The sequence below is a fragment of the Poecilia reticulata genome, chromosome 1 (genome assembly GCF_904066995.2).
Source record: "Poecilia reticulata chromosome 1, P_reticulata-male-v2, whole genome shotgun sequence".
Classification (NCBI taxonomy): domain Eukaryota; kingdom Metazoa; phylum Chordata; class Actinopteri; order Cyprinodontiformes; family Poeciliidae; genus Poecilia; species Poecilia reticulata.
The window spans coordinates 20,895,991-20,916,238 of record NC_088830.1 but is presented as its reverse complement, the minus strand read 5'-3'; the positions used below and the strand labels follow the sequence as shown (position 1 = coordinate 20,916,238).

The 20,248-nt window shown below is 39.1% G+C and overlaps 2 protein-coding genes across 12 annotated transcripts in view; one reads left to right on the top strand and one right to left on the bottom strand.

Annotated features, from left to right (window-relative positions):
• Positions 1-319: 319 nt before the first annotated feature.
• Positions 320-5,075, top strand: LOC103466931 (intelectin-like). Its single transcript, XM_008412858.3, has 7 exons — positions 320-2,580; positions 2,660-2,812; positions 2,979-3,226; positions 3,695-3,853; positions 3,934-4,051; positions 4,140-4,243; positions 4,327-5,075. Exons 1-7 carry the CDS (start codon positions 2,499-2,501, stop codon positions 4,468-4,470), a joined length of 1,008 nt encoding a protein of 335 aa, XP_008411080.1. The 5' UTR covers positions 320-2,498; the 3' UTR covers positions 4,471-5,075.
• A 496-nt stretch (positions 5,076-5,571) lies between these two features.
• Positions 5,572-20,248, bottom strand: part of slit2 (slit homolog 2 (Drosophila)) — a 105,404-nt gene continuing 90,727 nt past the window's right edge. For 6 of the 11 annotated variants that reach the window (XM_081608592.1, XM_008412970.3, XM_017306450.2 and 3 more), the window contains 12 exons: positions 19,325-19,449; positions 19,022-19,119; positions 16,117-16,256; positions 14,969-14,992; positions 12,758-12,851; positions 12,434-12,571; positions 11,477-11,717; positions 10,380-10,510; positions 10,143-10,297; positions 9,298-9,649; positions 8,998-9,212; positions 5,572-7,583 (listed from right to left, as the gene is read on the bottom strand). In XM_081608592.1, coding sequence (XP_081464718.1) covers positions 7,327-7,583; positions 8,998-9,212; positions 9,298-9,649; positions 10,143-10,297; positions 10,380-10,510; positions 11,477-11,717; positions 12,434-12,571; positions 12,758-12,851; positions 14,969-14,992; positions 16,117-16,256; positions 19,022-19,119; positions 19,325-19,449 — 1,970 coding nt within the window. In that variant the 3' untranslated portion in view covers positions 5,572-7,326. Of the gene's footprint in view, positions 7,584-8,729; positions 8,774-8,997; positions 9,213-9,297; positions 9,650-10,142; positions 10,298-10,379; positions 10,511-11,476; positions 11,718-12,433; positions 12,572-12,757; positions 12,852-14,968; positions 14,993-16,116; positions 16,257-19,021; positions 19,120-19,324; positions 19,450-20,248 lie in introns of all 11 variants that reach the window. The other 5 variants (XM_008413002.3, XM_008413029.3, XM_008413020.3 and 2 more) reach the window with 2 other exon arrangements.

The following is a 20,248-nucleotide window of genomic DNA, read 5'->3' as shown; positions in this document are numbered from 1 at the left end:
TGTCAGGTTTTATGAAGTGCTAAGAAAAATGCATACTTCCATTTTATAACTAAGTTAATGTACCTCCTCCCCAGGATTGTATGTTTTCAGAGTGGATATTTTGTTAAACCACCTTTCACTGAGATTACTCCTGCAAGTCTTTTTTGGGGTTTGCCTCTACTAGTTATGAAGATGCATTTTCTCCATACCTCCCCAGCTACGGAAACTTTTGATTGCTGCTCTAAGTAATACTCTTCTTGGCCTGCCTGTGAGAAAAGCCATGTCTTGGAGTTCTTGCAGCTCTGCCATGGATTTAACTTTCATTGCATAATGGATTGAACAGTGTTTTGAGATTAGCAAAGCATGTCATTGTCAAGTTTGGGGTTAGTTTCTGGACCCATTTAAAGAAACTTCACAGAGACCAAATTAAGGTTTTGACATTTATTAAGTAAATAATGGAGGTGCGACTTGGGCAAGGTGAGTTCATCTAAGGGAAGATGGAGGTGATGTTCTGAGAATGAGTGGAGCTGGTTTACCAATTTGAGGAGAGGTGGTGGCACAGAAAGGGGGAATCCCATTAGATTGGTGTTAGGTGTAATTGATGGTATCATCAGGGATCAGAACTCAGATTTTTATGACATTGCATTGCAGATTGCTTCTCAGCATTAAAGAAAACAGCTGCCTCAGGCACACCCTGTCACTGGAAGCAGAGGTAAGCAACGTCACACCCAGCACACAAACTTTAAACCATGAAACTAAGATTGCTTTATATGGTGAGATTATAAATTATAATTTATAATCTAATAAACTTCTCCACAACTTTATCAGTGACATATTTTTTTTGTTCCTTGACCTTAATGATGGTGTTTATTAGCTTGTGTTGTCTAACAGACCTCAGACGTTCATAGGAGAGCTGCGTTGTATTGCTTTTAAAAAGTGGGGCACTTCAAGTTGGTGAATTCTAAAGGAAGTTGGTGGCATTCAGTTTGTTTCAGGAATATCAGAGAAAAGGGGGCTAAATATTATATTTTGATGTCTTTGTTAAATTAAAATCCAATTATCATTTTCTTTCCCATTCACCTTTAGGTGCAACTTGTGGTCAAGAGTTTTTAATTATTATGAGATGGTAATAAGAGGAATGGGGAAACATTATCCACACTGTTGCAACATAGCAAAAAAGCTCCATTGAACCTAAATACATATTAACATACCATACATAACACATTCTGCAGACATTATGCATGCATGACCTATTAATTAATAGGACATGTCCCAGAGACAATAGGGGCATGCCTTTATGTATATCTATGCCTACAACACAAGTATTGTATCTGCACCCACCACTACACAACCATGGTCCCCTGACACATGACCAATTTACACACAGAACATTTGTAATACATCCATAATCTGATTGATCAGTGTTAATTGACACTGACCTCCAAATTTGTTTATGTATACCCGTTTGGCCATGTATAGCTTCTTCCACACACAGGATGTCATACAATTCATATACCAATTTTCCAATTGCAAAACAATTTACCTTAGTGATTTTGCATTTTAACAATATAGTCCTTTTTGCTGCAAGAAATGCAAGATTGGCTAATTTATAATCATTTTAGGTATGAAATTTAGCAGCTCTATTGCCTAACAAACATATGGCTAAATAAGGTTTATACTAAGCATTATTGAAGCAGCTTTAACAATTTGATTCCAGAAAGGTTTCAAGTCTGGGCAATACCACAACATATGGAGTAATGTCCCCTTTTGCCCACATCCATTCCAGCAAATCTTTGAGGACCGAGGGCCAATTTGTTTGAGTTTGAGTGGAGCTACATATGCATGATGGATTTAGATATTTTTATGTTTCTCCATGCTTGTTTCCAGTCTATGGGATTTTGATATACTATGTCATGTTTCCAATGGGATTGAGGTTTACTGTTTGGGTTTATTTTTTCCTGAATTTTATACTGACCTCTATCATTAGTTTGAACAGATCACATTTCAAGGTGGAGATACAGTTTAGCATGTTCCAACATGATAAGCCACTGGTAACACCATCGTTCAGCAGTAGACAGTGATACTACTGTGCAGTAGAAACACTGTATCTTGAAACTAGTTTGACACTGGGTCAAAGCAAGATAAGACCTCTGACAGAATTAGGACACTGTTGTCTCCAGGAAGTCAGAGGAATTAATAAGGTCACTGCCAAAAGCTCATTACTCAAAGTACAAAGCTTAGCTTACACACACATATATATATAGTCATATATGTGTGACCATTAATCAGCTATATATGGTTACCAGTATACAGCTGAGAGGTACGACTGACAACAATCTGGGGAATACGTTTCAGTTGTTTTCCTGATAAAGTGCATAAGGAAACAGGTATGACTTTTACATTTTTTTACTCTATGTAAGCCTTGTTGTCCTCTTGGAGAAAAAGTTATGCATTGCTTTAATTTTAATGGTTAAAATTAATGTTTGTTTCACAACTTGAAATCATTCTATTTTGCAGACATGCTTAGTCACGCACTGCTATTTTTGGGGATTTTTCTGATCTTGGAGTGTGGATCGCCTATAGATGTCTTTACTCAAGAAGGTAAAGTGGTTCATGAGATTAAACATTTGCTCAAACATTTATTTCCTTTACATATTTTAAAATCTGACTTTATTTTCAGCAACTGAAGCAACTGACTTCCCTGGAGGTATTGTGGAAGATACAGAGAACCTCACCAGGACAAACTTTGAACTGTTGAGGACATTGAGCGGCAGATTCAAATACACTGCACGGAGCTGTAAAGAAATTCTGGATAATCACAGTGAACGAGAAGGTAGGAATGCTTGACCTGTTGAGGTATATTGCTGTTCAAGCCTAAACATTTTTAAATTTATTTAATTTAAAATGTAATAACTTCCAGAGCATGTTTAGAATAAACAGCCAGCAATAAGAAAATCAAATTATGAGTCATTTGATCTAAGTTGGTGTCATGTCTCTAGATGGGCTATACTACCTGACCACAGCTAATGGGATGAAGTATCAGACTTTCTGTGACATGAACACTGCTGGAGGCGGCTGGACTCTGGTGGCCAGTGTCCATGAAAACAGCATTTATGGGAGATGCACTGTGGGGGATCGCTGGTCCAGTCAGCAGGGTAACAATCCAAATCTGCCAGATGGAGATGGAAACTGGTCCAACAGAAACACCTTCGGTTTAGTAGAGAGTGCCACATCTGATGATTACAAGGTACACAGGTTGTTCTTGAGGAAGAACAGTACAATCCCAACATTATATTTCCCTTCAGCCCTGTTGCTTATGTAAGAGTGCAGCAATAAGTAGGATTTTTTTCCCACTTACATGTGACTTGGACTCCTCTGCACCGATTGGAAACTTTTAACCATTAACACTATTCAACTGGCTTTGAAAGCCCTGAATGGGGTTGATTTAGTCAGAATTTATAGTGTTGTGCTCTATAGTCATATTTAAATTATGGAATTATATGTATTTTATTTGTATTTTATGTGATATATATAAACACAAAGCAGTTTTTATTAGTTAAAGTAAAGGTGGATCAACACATGCCACACGTTTAAGTCTTATTTGAAAAAAAAAACAAAGTCCTTAATTATTGCTTGACAATTATGCAGTATTTGTGTTTGCATATCCCATAAAATCCTCCCATGCCATAATGACAGATGCAGCTTGTGTTTCCAGAATCCAGGTTACTATGACATTGCTGCTAAAGATGTGTCTGTGTGGCACGTTCCCAACAACTTCCCGATGGAGCACTGGAACCTGGCAGCCATCCTCCGCTACCACACTGAAAACAACTTCCTCCGTCTTTATGGGGGAAACCTCTTCCACCTGTTTAAGGTAAGGCACCACAGCTGAAACTGAAATTGTTTCTGATGTTTCTACTAGTCTATGTGCATTAATTCGTTACATTCTTGCAGCAATTTCCAGTAAGGTACAACATTGGCTCATGCTCCAACAGAGGACCGGCGATTCCCATTGTGTATGACCATGCAAACAGGGAGTCCACCAGAAATTTATATGGACCAAAGTCAAGAAGTAAATAGAATAAAAACAACTTTTTTGATTCCATGTAACTGAAGACTTAAGCTTTACATTGTGTTCTCATTTCTGTTCCACAAAAAAGACGAGTTTGATCCAGGCTTCATCACATTCAGAGCTATAAACAATGAGCAAGCAGCCATGGCTATCTGCTCTGGGGTCAAACCCAGAGGGTGCAACTCTGAACATGTGAGTCTCAACGGCTTTCTGTCCGAGTCTGCTGCTATTCAGATGATGCACGATGTAACAATCCTGTGTTTTTGTATGTCCAGTACTGCATAGGAGGAGGAGGATATTTCCACCCGGACCAGTGTGGAGATTTTCCATCTTTTGACTGGGACAGGCTGGGAAGAGATCAAGGCTGGAGCGCCTCCAAGGAGATGACCGAGTCTGCTGTCCTTCTGTTTTACCGCTGAGGGGATCCATTGATTGGTGAGCTGTATTTAAACAGCTCACCAGTAGATGGCACTACAGCACAGCACATTTAAAAATATATTGACGAAGGTTTGGGCCGATTTAAACAGGTGGCAGGGAGGAAATTAAAGAGAAAACAAAGGATTAGAGACTTATAGATGAAAATAAATATATAATGCTCCAAGTAAAGACTGGCCCCTGAGAACTTAAAGTCATAATTAAGTACATGCACAAAGCTTGTGCTGATAAGAATTAAACAGATTCATTGGAAGAGATGTAAAGTACCTTCAAACTATGTATTGTAGAAAAACTTGCTATATTTTCAATAGAAAATGTTACCATGTGTTTTTTTCAGATGTCTGAGTGTATTTAAAGAGATTTTTGATGAGTCTTGAGCAGCAAAACAAGTTCCTCAGAAGTTGCTCAATTTTGTGCTACAACAAAAAGAAACCTTTTTGGGAATAAACATGCAAATGTAAAGAAAGTCAAACAGGATTTAAAAAAAAAACAATGGCTGGATTATTTTTTTACAAAGCTTCTGTGTCAGATTATGCTACTGCAACAAATAGCTGAACAAATTGAAGTTTTTCTTTTTTTTCTTTACACATCTTTACTAGTGATATTCCAGGTTATTGCTGCCAAGTATCTAATGTTACATTACAAATAACATAACTCAAAAACTCTACCTGTGGTGAAAAACTTACTCCCCATCATCTTGAACATGCAAACTCTTGCGCAAATCTTAGTGGCATTTTTACGGTGTGAGAGTCAAAGCATATTCAAGTATTAAAATATCAAATATCTAAATTCAACTGAGGAACTTTAACAAATGCAGAAAATTGCTTTTCACAAATACTGTGCTTCCAGTACATTGAGCTAATTTGCACAGAATAATGGACACAACTTGACAGACAAAAGACTTTCCAAATGATTTCCCAGCTATGCACTACTTGTGTTTATCCACCACATATAATAATAATAATAAAAATATATTAAACACAGTTTAATATGGTTGTGGTTGTAATTTTATAAAATGTAAAATCAGAGTTTTGTCGGACAGTTTTTTTTTTCAATACTCTTGTAAGGGATTAAAAACAGGCAAACAGGGTAAAATGTTTTAATGTTACAAAATATTTAACAGGTGATGAAAAAAAGTACAGTGAGAATAAAACCAAACATAACAAAATCCTACCATGGGTTCCAATTTGCAATAATTGTCTTCGATGAGTTGCGGGGACAATCTCTCACGCAGAGCTTGGCAACAAGAAGGGAAAAGATGAGAAGTGTGAGGTAAATATTGTGTTTAATAAACAAACATCAGCCAGGAAACTGACATTAGTCTGGGGATGAAGAGAGAGGGAGAATATAAAGCACAATGTACATGTGGAGAGGAGTTGATGGAGGAGTGAGGGGGTCATATTCATCTGTTACACAAGGCAGCCCCAAACAGGAAGGAGCAGGAAGCTCTATATAACATACAGATCAGGATCCAAGTCTACGGTACAAAAAACTTAGCAGCAACATGTTAACATCTGAGACCAAAGGGGCTAACAAAGTAGTTTCATTTAGAAAAAAGTCACAGTATGTTTTAAATTTGTTAAAAAGGTAAAAAGAGTTCTCTATGCATCGGCTAGGGTCAATGCTACTCACAAAGTCTGTGTGGAGTACATAGGTAGGGAAATCTATACATTTATACTCTAATATAAAGAACCTTCTGGCAATGGCACAGTACAAACTCTCAGGAAACGCGACAAAAATATACAATGTCTTCACGTCACATTTGCAGATTAAAATGTAACTAAGGTCTCTGGCAAGCACAAAAAAGTTTCAGTGATCAAAAACAAAACAAAACTTTTCTTACACCAAAAATAAAGGACACCATTTTTGTTAGTCAACTATCTTGACAGAGTATGTCTTTTTAATACAAAAATAAGGACAAATATAAATTAATATATATTAAAAGACTCAGGCTGATACATGGGGAATCTAGTGAATAAGTACAGGTATTTATGATACAATAAATACTTGTCATTCATGACTCGGGGGTGGGGGTACACAAACAGAGCTGTGTGGTTGACCAGTTTTTTTTCTGCAGGTGCATGTGTGTGTGTCTGTGTGTGTGTGTGTGTGTGGTGTTGTTGTTGTTCAGTAGCCGCAAAAAGAGCCAGGAGATTGGACGCAGCTGTGTGTACGATCTTGCACACAGTCAGAGAGGATTCAGCAGGTCTGCTGATGGAGCCTGTGGTGGTTTCTGAGTTGTGTTTGCGTGTATGTGGGGGGTAAGCGCTGCCCACATCGTGCCATGCTTTAAGGCAGCTCCTCCTAGTGGTGAGTCTGTAGTACTACCATTTACAGTTACTCCAAAAGATGCACAACTCACAGACGGGACGCAAGACGTCTACTGTAAAGTGGTGAGCCGCCGCTTCTCCAGGGAATAAAAACATTGTGGCACCACTGGAGCTATCACAACCAACAAAAAGAAGTAGATGAAGAACAATGTCTTTCATTTTTTGTCTTTTTCCCCACTTCATAATAAAAATAAGTCTGCTTTTGTACTTTACAATACAATTCAAAATCCCCCCAGAGGAAGCATCAGTCATCAGTCCAGCACTGACAGGAAAGGTAGCTGATTTTTTTATTATTTGTTTCTCTTGTGTTTTTCTTTTGCTTTTTTTTTTCTTTTACTTTATTTTGGGGGCTTTTAAAAAAAAAATCAGGATGCTGGGGAATAATACTCCTGGGGTGTGGAGAGTTTCCTCACAGGGAACATGAACAGATGAGCAATCAGGTAAGGATGGCAGGAGCTCTGTCAACAAAAAAAAAAAAAAAAAAAAAAAAAAAAGAACTTCTCTTTTGTTTTACGAAGAACACTTTGTACAGCCGCACTTGACAACCTTTTCCACTTCCTGGACAAAAGAAGACCCATCAGTGCACTGGAAGGTGTATTTCCTGCGTTTGCTACGGAGGGGGGTGCAGCAGGTGCCCTGTCCCTCTGCTCCCCCCGGGCAGCTGCCTCGACACTCTAGACGGGAGACCTTCTCCTGGGTTTGGCACGCCGCGTAGCCCTGCTGTCTCTGGTAGACATCTCTGACCCGTTCCCCTCGGCAGGCCACCTCTGCAACAAAATACGTCATTAAGTCACCCAGAGTTTTCTAAGGAAGCACACTTATCTATTGTACGCCTGCAGGATCAGAGTTAAATCGACACTATTCTGTATGCGACACAAAAGAAAGCTGTGAGAATTTTATATTCAGTGAATTCTAGAGAACATAGTAATAAATTGTCTATTCAATCAAATATCTTGAAACTAAGGGAGTTGGATCATTTTAAAATGCTATTAGTTATGTTTAAAGCCAGAAAGGTATTGTTGCCAATTAATTTCTAAAAGTTCTTTGTCTTAAGATGAAGTGCTATAAATAACGAAAAGGAAGTATAATTTCAATTTCAAAAGTAAAACAGTGTGTATTACTTTAAAACAGATGTGTGTTTCAGTGCACGGAGTAAAACTAAGGAACAGTTTGGATGGGAAATTGAGAAAATGCTCTACTGTAAATAAGTTCAAAACCCATTACAAGAAAACAAATCATTAAGTCTTAAAAAAAGTAAAAGATGGCCATAAAAAATGATTCTGCAACAACTGAGAAAAGGGCAGGTTGATACAAGATTTGTTCTTCTTCCTGCTCCATTTTCACCCGTCTAGTAAGTGTTGTAAATAACAGAACGTGTTTGTGAATTAACGATGACATTTGTTAAATGGAGTGAATGACGCAAACACTGAATGTTTGGTAGCAAGAAAAATATGCGATTTGCACGGGTGCCATCCATTCATTACGTTCCTGAACTATACAGAGCTCCACAAAGCTATCCATTCTTTCACAAATGTCATCGTAGATACTGGATTTACACAACGGGAACACTTGAACTCAAGGATTTGAAGGAGTAACTAAATGTTTTTGGCAATATTGTGTTTGCTGTGAAAAAGGTTTGATACAAAGAACTGAAAAATTGTAACAAAAACAGAAAAGAAAATTAATCCTTATGTCTGCAAAGTTTCAGGTGTATAAGCGATGCTTTAGAATCTTTATACACCGTTTATAATACTGGTGAATTAAAAACATTTTGTATCATGAATGTTCTTCAAACATTACGTTTAATCTTTAGTTTTTGACTGTCCTACTGCAACTAAATATTATACTTTATATGCTCGGTGAATTGAGAACAAACAAGTTCAAGATGACAATATAGTTACACGTCATCTCACCTGAGTCGCCCCCCGCGTGGGATTAAGAGGAAGCTCAGAAGACACTAAGTTTAAAAAGTGCAAATGTTAGCAGAGTTAGTACAGAAACAAGAAACAATGTTAGAGACAATTTAAGACATTTGAGTAAGATTGGATTAGAAGAAGTTTAGTTAAAAGAAATGCCTTCAATAAAAAAGGGTTCATTAGGGTGTTATTGGACAAACAATCTCTGGTTAGCAATCACATGCATACTTATATGCTTTATAATGGTTATTATTATTTTACTGACCTCTGTCGCATGCCTCCCCTGTGTATCCGCTGTTGCACTCGCAGTAGGCTTTACCCAGGCCTGACACTCGACATTTGCCGTGTTTGCAGCGAGACAGGCTGCAGGGGTTAGCTGAATCCAGGTCCTGCGCATCACAGAGAACACCAGCAAAACCAGGCTGGCAGACGCAGGAGTAGGAGTAGGAGTTGATGGGAAGGCAGGTACCATGGATACACCTGTAATGATGGGAATAACATTGAGTATAAATAAGACTTTGCTAGTTTATTTTCAATATGCTGCAGGACCTTGAATCACACTCACTTGTTTCCATCGCAGGGATTGCTAACTTGCTGGTCACACAGAGCCCCTGTCCACCCGGGATGGCAGGTACAGGTGAAACCTTGGTGACCCGTTGGGTGGCAGTCGCCTTGGACGCAGGCACCCCTCTGGCACGGCTGGCAGCCTGGTTCCACCCCGTTTCCCAGCCACTGTCTGTAGCTCCGCAAAGTCCCTGGACCTGGAGAGCTTTGGTCATGCCCGGCTCCCAAGTTCTGGAGCTTTCCGTTGATGTAGAGGTTACGGAGGCATCCGTGGAAGCTGGTGCCATTACGGCCTCCGGAGCTGAGCTGGAGTGCAGAAAAGCCGCCAGAAACCGATGCCTGCTCTGGCATTCCTGTACAGAGAATCGCCACAGGTGGATCTAAAATCTGACTACAATCTGCATTAAACGGAAAGCAATTTTTGCTAAATAAGAGTTAAATTAAGGGGCACTAAATACAAAAGCAATATCACACATCCAAGTATCGAGCCATGTGTGACCCAATGTTATAAATATGGGACAATCCAGGTTACAGAGCTGGGGATGCAGAATAGCAAAACAGCGTATGTAAATAAAATGATATGAAGTTCTTTGTTTGGGCGTTAGTCCTCTGTTTAGGAGAGCGAAGCCTCTCAGTGGCCCATTGATAATTCAACCAAACTTTTAGTTTAGAGACATCTTTTGTTGGTTTTAATTCTAAAATCAACTGTACCTTGGTTTTAATAAACTGTCTTGTTATTATCAGCAGTTATTGTTACTTATCTTGTGATGTTATTCCTGCAGTAAGTTGTTAGTAGATCAGTGACTCTTCCTGACACATCCACAGACAGACGGTGTGAGTTCCTACCTCCCAGGTAAAGTGGGGAATCTAGGTTGAGTGTGGACTGTTTGCTGATGGAGCTGATGGATTTGGGGGGTCCGCCATCAATGGACAGCGACAACGTCTGGTCAGCTGCTACTAACTCCACAGAATGGAAACTACCATCATTCACCGTCTCCACGCTGAGAAGGAAAGAGAGAGAAACTGAGGCAACATCTCTCACATTACAGTCTCTGGATGTTAGACATGTTTTTGAGCAAAAACCTGTATATTGCAGAAGGCGGGTAGGACCCAGTGTCGTAGCTGACCCTGAGACGTCCCCTGTACAGCTCCATTGCGATGTGGTCATTGTCACCCTTGTACAACAAGACGCCGCTGTCCTCATCAGTAGCAATCTGTAAGCACAGGTGGATGTAGGTGTCAATGACATTTCTTGCAGCAGTAAAACATAAAGCCTGTGTTTATATTACTTTGGAAATTTCACGATTATTATTAATTACAGCACATTGCAAAGATATTCATAGTTCTTAAAGTTTTCCATGTTAAATCATGTCACAACTACAAATTGGATTTATTTTATTGAACGTTTCTGTAGGTCATCTTTGACCAAATTCCCAGCTGCTGCTGAAGAAAACAATCCACCTAGCATGATGCTAACACCGCCATTTCTCATTGTGTGTACTGTTTTGTTCAGGATCATGTTCAATGTTAGCTTAGCATAAAGACCATAGTGACTTGGATTTCTGCAGCTTCTTCATAGTTAGTATGTAATTGAAGTAAGTGCCTTGTAAGGTTGTTTTTTTTACCACTCAAAAGTATTTTATCCCAATTAAGGCTCTTGTCACCCAGTTTGCTAACCATTTTTTGGAAGATTTGCAGCTGCGCCAAACCCTCTTCGTGGGTTAAACTGTGTACCTCTAAATGTTCAAAGCTTGGGATATTGTCTCATAACCTCACCCTGGTTAAAATGTGTCTATAAGTTTTTCCCTACAGTAAATAAATTAGCTGCATTTAATTTTTTTTGTTGTCAAAAACTTAAAATCTACGTAATCTTTTTAAACTTAAAAAACACAAACTACTTTGTTTTATAAAATATTTGAAAGTTTGCAGTTGTAATGTGACAAAATCTAAACAGGCTAAGGAGTATTAATACGTCTGCAAGGCTGTTTAAACCCAGGCAGTGTTAAGAAATAGTTTTTAGGTTAAACTAATAATTTGGTTCATTTTCCATTCAGTATCTTTTAATACATTTTAGATGCATCTCTCTCCCCAAGACAAAATGCCCATGGATATTTGGAGCAACAGTAAAGATCCGTAAATGGAACAAAAATTAGTAATAAAATGAAAAGAGCGGCGTCTACCTGTAAGCTGATGTTGGTCTGTGGTGAGAGGAGGTTGGAGGGAAGTTGCAGATAGGACTCCCGGTTGACAAAGTTCACGCTCACGAGTGTTTCACAACGCTCGCCCTCGTATCCATGGAGACACTGGCAGCGTGGGTCCGTTCCCACAACAACGCACTGAGCTCCGTTTAGGCAATCGTGGTTGTCACAGGGACTGGTTCGAGGGAGGACCATTGGGGGAGTGAACTCGCAGAACAGCCCACTGAAACATGCATGTTGACACGTACATTACACGTAGGACCACGGCTTGAAAATGCTCTCAGATTTTGTGTAAAAAGTAGCTTCTTTTCACAAAACACAAAACATGAACTTATCCTGCCTCTGTTACACTCCTGAGTCACCAAGCAAGGTGATCATAGGCCTGTATCGACTCACAAGGCTAGGGAATATCGGATCCTTTTAAAAAGTATAAAAAGTGGAATTGGGTATAAGTGGGAGCAAAGAACATGCCCAGAGTACCAATAATGCAAGAGACTTAGATTTAGCAGGTAAAAAACTGCAAAAACGGAACAAAAATTGATAACACTGTAGGGAAAAACTTTAGAAACACCCCAGTAAAGAGTTGACAAAAATCAATATGCATCATAAGCTACGTTCACACTGCAGCCTGAAGTCACCTAAACCAGATTCAGCCTGTATCTGATCTTTTCATGACAGTGTAAACAACACAGATCAGATTTTTACAAATACAACCCAGGACACTCAGATATGCGGCTATAAGTCAGAAATGCATCTGATCTGTTCAAATGCAACCACAGAAATGTGAACGACCATGAAAAAAAAAAAAAAATCACATTTCACAAAAACTCAAATTTGAGCATGAAGGCTTGCAGTGTGAACATAGCCACAGAGTGTAATACGGTTAATGGCAGTGAAGATAATTTGTAGTGTTAGTCCTTGTTGAGATGTATTCTTTACCTGTATCCCTCTGGGCAGATGCAGGTGTATCCGTTCACGGCATCAATGCAATGACCTCCGTTCTGACACTTGTTCTCTTCACAGTCATCATAGTCCAGCTCACACTGCTCACCTACATATCCGGGAGTGCACTCGCACCTAAAAACGAGCGGAAAGATTTCTGTTCAATTATTTCATGGCCAATACCACAAACAATGTTCAAGCTACGTTTTAGCTTTCTGCATGAAAGCATCATTCAGTCCCCTTATGTCTGTGCATTTCCAAAGCTGCAGAACAAAACACCAACTCTGCGTATGTGCATCAACGGCTGCACGATCCACTCACTTGTATCCCCGAGGGGTCAAAATGCACTTTGAGTCGTGCTGACACGGGTTAAGCTCTGGGGTGCAGAAGTTCAGTTTCTCCTCACACAACTCCCCTAGAAACATACACATGTACACAAATGACATCAGCAAGCTTAATTTTCCAGGGTAAAATCAAACTATAATATGATGGACATCCTTATCCCACAATTTGATCTACGGTGTTTATTACATTCTTTGCATCAGCGTTACATACATTAAGGCATGTCTTGTGTGTGTGTGTGTGTGTGTGTGTGTGTGTGTGTGTGTGTGTGTGTGTGTGTGTGTGTGTGTGTGTCGTATGGGTGTTTGCTTTAATGATGGACAGGACCAACACAGTGGTCTGATAAATGATCTCATTGTGTAAAATGTCATATTACAGATGGTATTCCAGAGTGTGTCCTGATCATTAGATGTCAAGTGAATCCCTGATGAGGCACCGGGGAATAATCCAATACTCCTGGCAGCAGAGGGTCCACTGAGGGAATAATTACCCAGCTCTGTGGGGAACTGTGAGAGCCTATGCATGTATATGTGTATTTAAGCTTCTCAAGTGTTCAGAAAATACTGGAGAGTATTTAGAAAAAGCAATATTTGGTAAGTTAATACTATTTCTAAGTAAAAATGACCACACAACTGTGAGGTAAATGCTTGGTACACTGCATGAACTCCGACTGTGTTTTCTTTCCGTTTGTATATGCACGGCTCTTCCAGAACATGCTTTAATTTGGGAGAGGCATTGACAAGATCCCCTCGGGTCCGCTGAGACAGTACGGAAATGCGAAACGGGTCTTTTCTGAAGATGCTTGATCAGACTTTGATCTGAATGTCAGGATGTTACATCAACAACTTGGATATTTTCCTACACGTCTCCGTCAGAGTAGCAGCCTCTCAAGTCCCAGGACTCAATACGTGCACGGTAATAATCAGAGCTCTTCGGTTCAGTTGTCATCAGTTTGATTTGTTGTAGAAGACAATCAGAGTACAGCGTCTCCCAAAAATACCCCGAGAAGTTTTTCCACATTTTGTCATGTTACAACCACAAACTTTGATGTGTTTTATTAAAACTTTATGTGAAAGACAAACACAAAGAGGCAGATAATCGCAAAGCAGAAAGAATGTCGGGACTAAAGTTTAGGAGAAGTTATAAAACAACAGCCTAGAGTTTTATATCACTTAAAATATAATTAGTATTGTGGACCCTTGAAGAAATGACCGTCAATCTAAGCTGACTGGTGGGTCAAGAAGAGCATTACTCTTCCCATAATAACTTTGAGGGAGTTGCAGAAATTAAAACCTCAGGTGGGGAAATTTGTCGACGGAACAAATGTTAACTATGCCCTTCACATTTCTGCCGTTTATGGACTAAAAAATAGAAAAGCCATTGCTACAAAAGGTAATGAAAAATCCAGAAAAAGCCAACAAGGCAAGAAGGAGACACAGTAAACATGAAGAACAAAATTTATTTAATGTACAAATTGGGCTACGAAAAAAATAAACAACACTATTTCTGTTAGAAAAGTAATACTGCAAATCACCACAAACACAACCAATAACATTATAAAATGTGGTGGCAGCATCTTACCGTAGGGACGATTTTCTACAGGTTGGAGAATCTGGAGACCGGGGTGGAGGTCCCCACTTTTCAGATTTTTATTTAAAAATAATTGGAAAACCGAATATTCGTTGTTTTCCTAATTCACAATTATGCTCAGAGGCTGTAACAGGGCAAAGTGAGGAAATACATCTTGAAATCATTTCAGGTTTATTTCTCTTATTTATTTCTGTTGTACGACTTGATTGTACGACATCAAGTCGTACAATCAATCAGCCTGTAAGTCTGAATAGAAGAGAGAAAATTCAGAGCTTTTATGAAACTTGTCTTTCTTTCAGTGCTAAATACCAAATACTTAAATAAAAAAAGATAAAACAAACCAAAGCTAGCAACCAACCAATTGTGACACACGTCTCTATTGTTCCACCCTAAAAAAAAAAAAAGGATCTGAAAAGCACACAAATGCACTGCTTTACTGCTGCCAACAGGCAGCTTTGCACACATTGAGCAATCTGTTCTGCTGTGGATGACATTTCTGTGGGTTGTGGACATAAAGCACAGGGGACGGTTGAAGTTAGGGATGGTAGGAAGTAAAGAAGAAGAGAGGGACAAGAAGGACACAGAGAAGAACAGACTAACCTCTCTCCACCTCATTGGTAGCAGCTGCAACCACAAAGAAAGATGACAGATGAAAAAAAGAAAAGCAAGACAGGAGAGAGAAGACGGCAAACAAACATCCAAAGACAGAGAGAGAACAGCGCCACAAAGGTTAGCAGTCAGAGATGATCAGCACATTGCAAAAGCAGACAGACATGTTGCAACAGACCAGAAATAAAATAAAGACAGTTACATAAGCTCTCACCAGAGGTTTTTATTGTCTCATCATTTGTACAGGTTTCAGAATATTTGGGGACTTTTATCGATCTTTTAAAAATATTCTTTATTGAGGTGAGCAGAAAATACAATTTCACAGATCTTTAAAAAAGCAATAACTGGGCAAAGAAGTTTGGATTGCTGTAAACTTTGTCTAATCCCTTCAGATAAAACACGTAGGATAAAACCTGCACAGATTTCCTCACAAATATTTGTCTGAATGCTCCTGTGCAAAAAGCACGACCTGACTCGACTAAAAGCTTAATCTGAGCTTTTCCACAAGTTTCAATCAACTAGCTGCTGTTTGGAGGTGAACATGAAGAAAGTCAGTCTAGTTCTCCTTCTTAATTATCCCATCCACTTAGTCATGCTCTGGAAAAACAATACCTCAGCATAATACTATGCTGAGGTAATACGATGCAGTGATTTCATATGATGTTTTCACCTTGAAACAGTTTTCTTGTAGTTGAGTACATATTTTGAGTCAAAAACTACAAGATGCTTCTTATATATATATTTTTTTTATTCAAAACTGTATGTTTTAAAATCATTTCACTTCTGAAAATGCATCATTAAAAGCTCAGAATTCTAAGACATTGATGGTTATGTAGGAACTTCTAAATAGAAGTGTATGAATAAGGTTTGTTGGTTTTAATATTTAACTTCTATGGGTGATTTACATAAGAGGCACGTGCAATATATAATATTACCTTGAAGCAGATAATCTATATAAAAAAAAACTTTTATAATTTAGAAAGTAGAATCTAGAAGAATTTGCGAGACTGTTGCATAATCTGAAAATATCTCCAGTGTTTTTGTGTTTGAGATCATTTAACTAATTAAATGCAGCTAAAAAATAAAAACATAAATGGAGATCCATTGAGGGAGGAAGGTCTCTGAAAGCAACGTGTTACCTGTGTATTCTGGTGAGCACATGCAGGTGTAGTTGTTGATTCCGTCCACGCAGGTGGAGTTGTTCTCACAGTCGTTGTCCTCACAGTCGTCAATGTTGATCTCACACGTGTCGCCTTCGAAGCCCTCCGGACACACACACCTGAAGTTACACATCAAGTCAGACAATCAATCAATCATGAGTAAAAAAAGTAAATTACACACACAACAACGTACAGATGAAAATACATTTGTGATTCATAACAGTTGAGTTATTTTCTATGAAAGTCCAAAGTGACTGACGGCTGCGTACCTGTAATTTATTCATACAACTCATTTTGTCACATTATTACCATAAGATCTGATGTATTGTTTCTCCATTGAGATGAGTTCAACTGTACAACAGGGTATGTGGACACGTCAGAAACTTTCATTTTGGTGTCATGTGACAAGAGCACCTAGCTTACTTATATTAAAGTAAGACAGCCACCTTTCCTCCAGAGATCTGTGTCACAAATGGTAATGTCTCTCCGCTAAGTAACTACGTCTCAGTTTAGGCACACACACGAACACGCACACACACACACACATGCACACACAGAGAGTGCTATATTATGGGCTTAATCAAGAGCTCTTTATGCATTACATGCTCTGTTGGATGATATCTTATTATAGCCAGCGATAGCACTTCAGAACGAATATATTCAAATTACTATTTAAAAAAAATAAATAAATCAAACAAAGAGAAATGTTTAAGAGGAAGAGACAAAGAGGAGACAAGAAGAGAAGCGATTTTATGGTTTGTCTAATTGTTAATATCTATTTTGTTAGCATGCCTCCTGATGGCACTTTATCACTTGATAATCAGATTTCTTCATTGGGTCTTAGTGAGCTTTAATTTTAAAGGTACTAAGAAATAGCAGAATGAGTTAGTAGCTCCTGTTTCTAGTGGAGAGACAATGACTGAGGATCTCACTGTGTTTTATATCCAATGAATGTCCACATTTGTGTTCAGACACAAAACTATTATAGCAGCTTTTGTCTTTCTGTGTTAATGTACATGCTTTGAATTGCCTGTCAGTTTACAGCTGGTACACCTGGATGTCCCCACTAAGGGACAGTACAGTCCATTTCTATTCTATTCTATTCTATTAGAAAGCATTAAAATTTTCTTCATATCATGGCTGAAATCCTCTCCAAAATCAGCTACATTTGAGTTCATTTGTTAAATTTAATGAGTTTTAACTATAAAGTTAAGCATTTTAAACAGTTGAACATCTGAATGTACTGACGAAAACCGTTGGACTTGTTTTAGTTTCGCTTAAATTTAGCGGACATTTAATGTTTTATGATGTGTAAAATTGTCTTGAGCTGCTGTCATTTTGGTCATCACAAACAAACAATCATATTAATATCAAAGAATGTAAAAATAAATAGAAAACTAAAGTTGATACGGAAATATGGAAATATGGACAAAAATTTGTGCTTCTAGGATCCCACAGGGGCTGCACAGTGGAGCAGTTGGTAGAGCTGTTGCCTTGCAGCAAGAGGGTTCTGGGTTCGATTCCCGGCCCCAGTCTTTCTGCATGGAGTTTGCATGTTCTCCCTGTGCATGCGTGGGTTTTCTCCGGGTACTCTGGTTTCCTCCCACAGTCCAAAAAAAAACATGACTGTCCGGTTAATTGGTCTGTATAAATTGCCCCTAGGTGTGAGTGTGTGTGAGCATGGTTGTTTGTCCTCTGTGTCTCTGTGTTGCCCTGCGACAGACTGGTGACCTGTCCAGGGTGAACCCCGTCTCTTGCCCGGAACATTAGCTGGAGATGGGCACCAGCAACCCTCCCGACCCCACTGAGGGACAAGGGTGTCAAGAAAATGGATGGATGGATGGAGGATCCCACAACCTGTCAGTAAAGCGAACTTTAACATTGTTTAGTGCTATGCATGGGGATGGGAAACATCGTCAAAGTCATTTTAACTTTACTACAAAAGTAATATTCCACAAGTTATACTGACGTTGTACCAATTCGTAAAAATACATGTAGCTTTTCTGACCCTAACTTACCCTGCTAAATGCCTGCTCTGGGTCTGACTGACTGGTTCACTTAGCTTTGTGGAAAGGGGAAGTAGTTTTATGTCACACCACACTTTGTGAGACACCAGAGCGTTATCAGGCAGTTGTGAGGATCAGCTAGTTCATAGACATATGAATAAAATGATGAGACAGATTTTTGATTTGATTTCTCTGTAATTCCACCTGATAAAAAAAGAGTGTCAGATTTTGATTTCCAATATTTCTACAGAGGTTTAGCTCCAAGACTTCTTACAGGAAATCAATCATATGTAGCCTTTGCATTTATTTGGTGAAGGATTTACACTTTTCTTTCATTACTTGTAATGTTTTAAAAATGCATCTTGCAATTAATATTCATATGAAGCCACCTAATGCTCTACTGCTGCAAGCACTGAATTAATGGTCTTTGAGAAATGGTGATTTCATGTTTGTTGCATGAGCAGTTGCTCCGTAATCCTCCATGTTATGTCCCATCTTAATCCTTACAGGGTCACGCTGATGCCTGTTTCTGGCACTCGGTGGGCGAGAGGCAGATACACCTGGATCGGTCACCAGGCAATCACAGGGACACACAACCATGCACACATACAGTCAGACCTAAGGCCAATTTAGAGAGAATAATTAAACTAACATAAATGTCTTTGGGCGATTGGAGGGAAGAAACTGGAAGACCGATGTTAGCATGGAGAGAACATGCGAGCTATGCAGATAGGCTCCTGTCGGGATTAAAGTCCAGGGCCTTCTTGCCTCAAGGCAGCAGTGCTACCAACTCAGCTCAACTTTAAAATTAAGTGGCTCCAGCAAAAAAAAAAAAAACTAAATATGGAAAAAAGAAGAGAATTTTGAAAGTATCTCACCAAAAGTGGCTTCCATCTCCTTCCTTCAGATTGCAGGTCCCACTGTTCTGGCAGGGATTACTGATGCAGGCATGAATAGGCTCCTCACAGTTTTGTCCCTACAGACATGCACAGTGATTAAATCTGTGGCTTCAACGAACATCAGACCTTCGAGTAAACAAGTTTTGAATGTGAAGTGTTAAGAATACAATTTTATTATCTTCTCTCTTCCAAAAACTATTTGTGCATGTATTGTTTACTTAATTAAAGACAAATGGTTCTGGTTCTGTGTAACATACATTATAACTTCAAAAATGTGAGTACCTTAAATCCATAGGGGCAAGTGCAGCGGTAGTAGTGCACAGGGTCACCGGAGCATGTGCCGTCATTTTTACAAGGGTTGGACAGACAGGGGTCACACTTGGCCTGGATACTCAAATCCACCGGGCCTGCGTGAGGCACCAACCCACAAACACAACACACACACACAACAAACATTATTAAAAAAAACATTTCGGTCTTAGGCATGTGGAGTTGGTGGGAATACAGAAATTTACACACACTTTCGTCGCTGGACATTTTTATGGCCTTGCACAGACAAAATGAAGGTTTGTCATTCTTCCTTCAAAGGATTTTTAATGCTGTTATGATTTCAGTAATAAACTTGGTGCAACAGATGCTGCTTAAAGAATAGTTTTGCAAATAAAGCATATGTTAATCAATTAAAGTGAAATAAAAAATGCCTTTAAACCCAACATTGTAAAAGAGAAAAAGAAAAAAAGATTCAGCTGCTAGAAGCAGATTTCCTGATAAGATGTCAACCTGAACTCCTACAAGCAAACCGTTCCTTCATGGATGCTTGCTACAGCAGTCTGCATGTGTGCTTGTTGGGTTTAATGCACTTCTGAATTTAATGATTTGAAGAGGCGAGCGAATCCTTTTCGCAATAAAGAGAAAAACAAAAAAAAGCTGGTATTTTCTGTGCAGGACCATTTCTGAAACGGGTGACATGTATCCCTAACTCTAATGACAGAATATCAACATTTAACAGCTAGAGGTCACAGGGGTCGGAACAACATCAGGGTTAAGAGGGAAAACAAAGTGGTTCAGTTTGGGTCGGGTTGTAAGATTGAGGAAAATGGGGCTTGGACAATCTCAAATCAGGAACCGGGGTTTGGAGGGAAAATACTGGGGATTGGCTACTTTACCTGGCACTAGAAAACCACAAGGCCCAGGGACTTCTACAGT

Coding starts and splice junctions, on each gene's coding strand:
- LOC103466931 (XM_008412858.3), top strand. CDS start 2,499: ATGCTTAGTCACGCACTGCTATTTTTGGGGATTTTTCTGATCTTGGAG. Junction 3,227..3,694: donor CCACATCTGATGATTACAAG/GTACACAGGTTG, acceptor TTGTGTTTCCAG/AATCCAGGTTACTATGACAT. Junction 3,854..3,933: donor ACCTCTTCCACCTGTTTAAG/GTAAGGCACCAC, acceptor ACATTCTTGCAG/CAATTTCCAGTAAGGTACAA.